The sequence below is a fragment of the Zingiber officinale genome, chromosome 1A (genome assembly GCF_018446385.1).
Source record: "Zingiber officinale cultivar Zhangliang chromosome 1A, Zo_v1.1, whole genome shotgun sequence".
NCBI classification, from domain to species: domain Eukaryota; kingdom Viridiplantae; phylum Streptophyta; class Magnoliopsida; order Zingiberales; family Zingiberaceae; genus Zingiber; species Zingiber officinale.
This window is the reverse complement of record NC_055987.1, coordinates 33,799,915-33,807,968: the sequence shown is the minus strand read 5'-3', so window position 1 is coordinate 33,807,968 and position 8,054 is coordinate 33,799,915. Positions and strand designations below refer to the sequence as shown.

Here is an 8,054-nt window from a genome sequence, read left to right as displayed (position 1 = left end):
ACGGTCTCACACGGTTGGCCCATGTTCATCTTATAAAAGATAAATTGAGAAACTCTAGTTAATTTTTATTAAGCATAACTTACCTCACCTCACAATTATGATATTGATGTTTGCCTCACCTAGGGAAGAGGACTTTCTCTCATTTTAATATTGGTGTTTACACTGTCGTAGCTTTGCCCTATTTCACACAAGCAAATGAATCACTTCTTGTTATAAGTATATTATTATTATTATTATTATTATAATATATATATATATATATATATATATATATATATATATATATATATATATATATATATATATATATATATGATTTAATTACTGTCAGTTAATTTAATTTAGTAATTGCTAACCCTAGCAAACACAAGAAGTTGACAAACAATCCTCTATTTCATAGCCGTTGTCCAGGAGGTTGGATGATCTATCAATCTTGACCGTCGAATTTCATAATTTTCGGCGCCGAAGACGACTCGAGCGTCGATTTCTCTAGGGTGACGATAAACGCTCCAGACTCTAGATTGACGCAATCGGACGGTCAAAGTTGAAAGCAAGTAGCCGTTGGCGGTTCCAGGGACCGTTCTCGAACGTTGAGGTCATCGAATGTCTACCGCGGCGACCGTTACAGATGCGCGACTTTTTTTATTTATTTATTTTGTTTTTTTTTCCCATTTCAAACTCATTTCTTCCTTCAACGGCCTGTAGTTTTTCCCAATCTTTTCTCTGTTTCCTTCCGTTCGATCCCCCAAAATCTTCGCTTTCTTGTTTCTATTTGTGTGATTCTGTCTCGAGTTTGCTTTTCGAGAAGATCCATGGCGAGCCGGCGGGCATCGTCACCCGCTTCCCCGGTGACGATCACTGTCTGCTCCTCTGGTGGGAAGGAAGGCGGCGATGGACCCCTCCGCCGGAGCATCGGCTTGACTAGTCCGGTCCCGCGCCACTCCTTCTCCAATAAACCTGACTCCCCTGCCGCCAGGCCTTCCAGCTGCGGCCTCTCAGGCAACGGGGCGCGGTACTGCTCCGTGGCCGAGAACGACGAGAGCCATGAACGCACCTCCTCCGACTTCGTCCGTTACACCGTCCACATCCCGCCGACCCCGGACCACCAGCCGGCACCTCCGCCGGAAGAGACCGACGAGCCTGAGCTTCAGCCTCACCGAAGCTTCATCTCCGGCACCATCTTCACCGGCGGGTTCAATTGCGTGACCCGCGGCCACGTCATCGAGTGCTCGGCCGAAAGCGTGCAGGTGGCGAAATCCGCTGGGCTCTTCTGCAAGATCAATGGATGCGACGGCGAGGCGCTCCTCAAAGGGATAAAACCGCCGTGCGAATGCGGGTTCCTGATCTGCAAAGACTGTTACTCGGAGTGCGCCGGGGACGGAGGAGGGCTGTGTCCTGGGTGCAAGGAGCCTTACGGGACCGTGATCGACGAGGAGGGTGAGGGTTCGGCTTCTGAGGACGAGGGGAGAACCCTTCCTTTGACCTCGATAGCGGAGTTCAATCTCAAGTCCGGGAAGAGGCTATCGATGGTGAAATCGATGAAAGCACCGCACCAGCCAGGGGAGTTCGATCACAACCGTTGGCTCTTCGAGACCAAGGGAACATACGGGTATGGCAATGCAGTGTGGCCGACAGATGGATTCGGCGGCAACGGAGCTGAGTACAAGGGTTTCGAGGAGCCACCGGACTTCGAGGGAAAATGCAGAAGGCCACTGACAAGAAAGAATGCGGTGTCCCAAGCAATTCTCAGTCCATACAGGTAATTAACGCAATAATTTGCTAAAAAAACAAAAAAAAAATTTCGAATGATTACATAACACTTCTGTTTGATCGGTGAATCTATAGATAGCATTTGCTTCTACAATTGAGAATGAAATTTGCTCAACAATTTCTGATTGCTCTTCAGGATGCTCATAGTGATTCGCCTTCTTGCCCTTGGCCTTTTCCTTACTTGGAGGATTCGACACCCTAATCATGATGCCATATGGCTATGGGGAATGTCTGTAGCTTGTGAGGTGTGGTTTGCATTTTCTTGGCTCTTAGACCAGCTTCAGAAGCTTTGTCCAGTTAACAGAGCAACGGATCTCTCCGTCCTCAACGAACGCTTCGAGTCCCCGAGCATTAGAAACCCCAAAGGCCGATCTGATCTTCCCGGAGTCGATGTATTTGTGTCGACAGCTGATCCAGAAAAAGAACCGCCTTTAGTCACAGCAAACACAATCCTCTCCATCCTTGCAGTCGACTACCCGGTTGAGAAACTTGCTTGTTACTTATCAGATGATGGAGGTTCTCTTCTGACATTTGAAGCCCTGGCTGAAACTGCTAGCTTTGCAAGAATTTGGGTTCCCTTCTGCAGAAAGCATGCCATAGAGCCAAGGAACCCGGAGTCCTACTTTGGCCAGAAGCGCGACTTTCTAAAGAACAAAGTCCGTCAGGATTTTGTTCGAGAGAGGAGGAAGGTTAAGAGGGAATATGATGAGTTTAAAGTAAGAATAAATTCTTTGCCTGAATCCATCAGGCGGCGATCTGATGCATACAATGCACACGAAGAGCTCCGATCTAAGAAGAAACAAATGGAGATGAAAGACGACATTTTGGAACCGACTGAGTTTGTCAAAGCAACCTGGATGTCTGATGGATCACACTGGCCTGGGACATGGTTTTCAGCTGCACCTGATCATTCTAGAGGCGATCATGCTGGAATAATTCAGGTAAAATATTACTTAATTACCTCACTCTTGTTCTTTGTATCGATTCAGTAATTGTCTATAACTTCAGATATTTGATACCATTATATCTTATCATTCATAGGTGATGCTAGTTCCTCCAAACCCTGAACCAGTAATGGGAAATGTGGAACAAGAAAGTTTTAATCTTATAAACACCACTGACGTCGACATCAGACTTCCAATGCTTGTCTATGTTTCCCGCGAGAAGAGACCAGGATATGATCACAACAAGAAGGCTGGTGCGATGAACGCTTTGGTTAGAACAAGTGCAATAATGTCCAATGGCCCCTTCGTTCTGAATCTGGATTGTGATCACTACATCTACAATTCCTTGGCTCTAAGAGAAGGGATGTGCTTCATGCTTGACAGAGGTGGTGACAGGATATGCTATGTCCAATTTCCTCAGAGGTTTGATGGAATTGACCCTAGTGACAGGTATGCTAATAACAATTTGGTGTTCTTTGATGTCACTATGAGGGCCATGGATGGATTGCAAGGTCCGATGTATGTTGGAACAGGCTGCATTTTTAGAAGGACTGCTCTTTATGGGTTTAGCCCTCCTCGTGCCACCGAACACCATGGTTGGTTTGGAAGGAAGAAGACTAAACTTTTCCTGAGGAAACCTACAATGGGGAAGAAGCATGATCGCGAGGAAAAGGACATCATATTACCACCTATCGCAGATGATGAGAACGACGAGTTAGATATAGAATCAGCATTGTTGCCAAAGAGGTTTGGTAGTTCAGCCACTTTAGCAGCATCCATTCCAATAGCTGAATATCAAGGAAGGCTACTTCAAGACATGCCTGGAGTTCGACAAGGCAGACCTGCCGGTTCTCTGGCTGTCCCTCGCGAACCACTCGATGCTGCAACGGTAGCGGAAGCAATCAGTGTTGTATCTTGCTTCTACGAGGACAAAACGGAATGGGGCCAACGAGTTGGTTGGATATATGGTTCTGTCACTGAGGACGTTGTGACAGGTTACAGGATGCACAACAGAGGGTGGAGGTCGATCTACTGCGTCACCAAGAGGGATGCATTCAGAGGGACAGCTCCAATCAATCTAACCGATAGGCTGCATCAAGTCCTCCGGTGGGCGACCGGTTCAGTCGAGATATTCTTCTCCCAAAACAATGCAATCTTTGCGAGCAGGAGGATGAAGTTCTTGCAAAGAGTAGCCTACTTCAACTGTGGCATCTACCCCTTCACTTCAATCTTTCTATTGGTGTACTGCATTCTTCCAGCAATCTCTCTATTCACAGGCCAGTTTATTGTTCAATCCCTCAGCGTTACATTTTTGATACTGCTCCTCGCAATCACCATTACTCTCTGCTTACTCGCATTGTTGGAGATCAAGTGGTCCGGCATCACATTGCACGAGTGGTGGAGGAATGAGCAGTTCTGGTTAATTGGAGGTACTAGCGCTCACCCAGCTGCTGTCCTGCAAGGATTGCTGAAGGTCATTGCCGGCGTTGACATATCATTCACTTTAACATCAAAGCCTGCGACGGATGATGACGCTGCTGCTTTCGCTGAGCTCTACGTCGTGAAGTGGAGCTTCTTGATGGTGCCTCCAATTACAATTATGATGATGAACATGATAGCCATAGCCGTGGGGACTGCGAGAGCAATGTACAGTCAGTTCCCACAGTGGAGCAGGCTTCTGGGAGGTGTGTCCTTCAGCCTCTGGGTTCTTTGCCATCTGTATCCGTTTGCTAAAGGCCTGATGGGAAGGAGAGGGAAGGTGCCGACGATCGTATTTATATGGTCTGGTCTACTCTCGAGTATCATCTCCTTGCTTTGGGTTTACATAAGCCCCCCAGCAGGAGGAAGGAGGGATTACATGAGCTTCCAGTTCCCTTAGGAAGGAGGGTACGGGTTTGCTTTCAATATTTTCTACATGAAGCTTCCTCCAGTTTCCTTAGGTGGAAGGAGAAGTACCATACATGAAGATGACTCCAGGTTTAGTCTCCACCTGGCGCGTACAAAATAGCTGAAGCTTTTTTAGTTCATCTACCGGTTATCAGTGTTTTAGCTGTTAGATTCAGTTAGTCTGCAGTTTTAGCTACCTTAGAATTTGCATCTCACATTATGTCTCAATTTGTGTGTGTTTGTTATGATATAGTTGAAATATTTGAATCAGATGTTGATCTGTACATGGAATTATTAGTCTAGATAAACGAACTCTGCAGTCTGGAATCTGGAGTAGATGCACCAGCGGATCAACAATTCCAACAACTATTTACATAAAAAATTCTCTAGTGTCCAACAACCGAAATAGAGTTTGGGCAAAAAAAAATTAATAAATAAATTGTAACTATTACTGACTGCTTGCTATAAATAAATTATAATTGTTACACTATAATATTAATTAGTGATTACGGCGGTTTTTGTTTGAAATAATTATAACTATAATTTGTTTTATACAAGTATCCCGATTTTACTAATTTTTGAATAGACGGTTCATTCCGTCCCCACTAAGTAAATTCAGAAATTATATGTAATAGAAATAATGAAATTAAAATAAACTAGAAAAATAGGAAAAAATCAGAATGGACATTCCATTTCTGATTAAAATCACATGAACAGTCCATTTAAAACGATCCGTCCAAGATATTTTTATATTATCTGGTTATTTGGCCGTGTATAAACTAGTAATTAAAAAAATAATGAATCAGATGACACTGAACCTGAAGAGAGTAATCCGGTTCTATAGAAGATGACACTGAACTTGAGGTGAGTGATCCGGCTCTATAGAAATTTTCCATCGATAACTAGGATAAATTAGAAAGTGTTTACGGTATGCGGCCTAGAAGTCTAACATCTTATGGTTGCGCACACCATTTAGAGGAAAAATCCCTACAAATATATCATAACTAGGGATTAAGTCATGAGCGTCTAGATGACAACTTAACGTTCTTCAACTGCACCATAGCCTCGAGGATAAAAGTTAGCAACTAGCTTCTATAACAATGATTTTATATTATTTTTGTTTTACTTATTTGAGTGATAATAGGATTAAAATAAATGATAGAAACTCTAGATATTTATTGTATTTCAAATTAATATAATTTAATCATAATCAAGTGAGTAGGCAATAAATATAATTTCTATAACGAATAAAAACTAATCAATAATAACTAATTAGAAATTAGAGGGGGCGAACCTCCCACCTTAGGTCCGTCCCTCAAATGACGGAGCGTCTCCATGTTTACGGAGCTACTCCGTTGTCAGTGAATTTTTTTAATTAATTTTGTTTTCAATATTTGTTATTAAAAAAAGCTTACACACACCACGTTGAACAATAAATGTTCAATGTTTATTTTTTCTTAAAAAATAAAAATATTAAAATATTTAAAAAAAACAAAGGGCTAGTCAACGTTGAACAACAAAGGGTTAGTGAACGTTAAAATTGAACTGTTGAACAACGGCTATTCAACAGTTAATTTACTTTTATTTAAAAATTTGTCTATAAATATACTCTCAATATTTCATTATTTTTATCATTTTCTTAATTCTTTATTTCTTTCAATCATGAAAATATATGAGAAGACTTGATGTCTAAAAAAACTACATCGATTTATGCTCCGTGAACTCTAAATAAATGATTGAAGAAAATGCGGAGGATATATATGAACAAATAATGCTCTGGCTATATGAGTAACAACAAATTGTACATCAAAGAGTTCAAAGTTCTTTTGACAAAACATATATGAGAAGATATTTAAATCTGGATCGTGAAGTCAGATATGCTCGTCTTTTTAACGATTATTTCTCTGATGAGCCAATATATCTTGATTATATATTTCGACATTGATTTCAAATGCAAAGAGGGTTATTCCTTTGTATAGTAAATGCCTTGAAAATCATTTAGAATATTTTTAATGAAAGATCGATGCGACAGGAAAAAAAGGTTTATTGTCACTTCATAAATGTATAGCAACTATCCGCCAATTGGCATATGGAGTCCTTGCTGATAATTATGATGAGTACCTACGAATTGTTGAAACAACTGTCATCCAATGCTTATTTAACTTATGTCGATGTGTAATTGAAGTGTTAGCGGCTTAATATTTGAGAAGACCTAATGTTGTTGATATCCAACACTTGATTAACATGCATGAGCAGAGACACGACTTTCCTGACATGTTCGGTAGTCTTGATTGCATGCATTGGCAATGGAAAAAATCGCCCCATCACTTGGAAATGCCAGTTTACTTGGAGAGATCATAACATTCCAACAATTGTGCTTAAAACAATCACATTTACAGACTTGTGGATATGACATGTCTTTTTGAGATCGCAAGGTCGCGTAATGATATCAATGTGTCTAATGAATTACCTTTATTCAACAACGTTTTATAAGGAAATGCATCTAAGGTTAATTTTACAATTAACAATACACAATATACAAAAGGATACTATATAATCGATGAGATCTATCTGGAATTAGCTACTTTCGTCAAGAGCTTTCCGTGCCCCGAGAATCCCAAGAGAAAAATATTTAAGGAACGACAGGAGGTCATGAGAAAGAATGTCGAATGGGCATTTGGAGTGCTCCAATTTCGATGGGCAATGATAAGGGGTTCAATATGATTTTGGTACCAGGATAATTTGAAGGATATCATGTATACATGTATTATTTTATACAACATGATTAATGAGAATGAGGACGATGCAGTAGTCAATTGGGCGGATGATGAAGGAGATCCTTCATCACAAATATTTCAAGGCTCCACCCAAAAATTCTAAGAATACTTCCGGAGGAATTGCGAACTACGTGATAATCAAATGCATTATCACTTCGAGCCAATATATTTGCACACACTAAGATGTAATCAGTAAAAAAAATAATTTATTAATTATGATAATGTTATATTTTTATTTGATATATGGTAATATTTATGTATTTTTTAATTATTAATGTTATTTAGGGGTTAGTAATTTATGGATTTAAATTTTATAAAATTTTAAATACATATAAGGTAAAATAGGAGGAAGAGATAAGAAATATATATATAATTAAAATATATATATATGGGACCACCGAGAATTTGTTGAGCGCTTTATTTATTTATTTATTATTTTTTTTTTACTGGTGACTATGGATGCTCTGAAGGTAAAATGTAAGAGTATTTTTGGAATAAAATCATGAAAATATATATATATAGAGAGAGAGGTGTGATCTCCTGGCGCGCAGGAGATCGCTCGGTTTTTTTTATTTTTTTAATATTTTAAATTAAAAAAATTAATATTTCCTTATATAAATTTCTAATACATTAATATATCCTCTCAACATATTATAATACTCAATAACTACTTAAA

General features: G+C 40.0%; 1 protein-coding gene across 1 annotated transcript; it reads left to right on the top strand.

Moving 5' to 3' along the window:
• Nucleotides 1–684: 684 nt before the first annotated feature.
• On the top strand, nucleotides 685–4,885 carry LOC122023205 (cellulose synthase-like protein D5). The gene is made up of 3 exons (XM_042581287.1): nucleotides 685–1,759; nucleotides 1,907–2,711; nucleotides 2,812–4,885. Exons 1-3 carry the CDS (start codon nucleotides 813–815, stop codon nucleotides 4,591–4,593), a joined length of 3,534 nt encoding a protein of 1,177 aa, XP_042437221.1. The 5' UTR covers nucleotides 685–812; the 3' UTR covers nucleotides 4,594–4,885.
• Nucleotides 4,886–8,054: the final 3,169 nt, after the last annotated feature.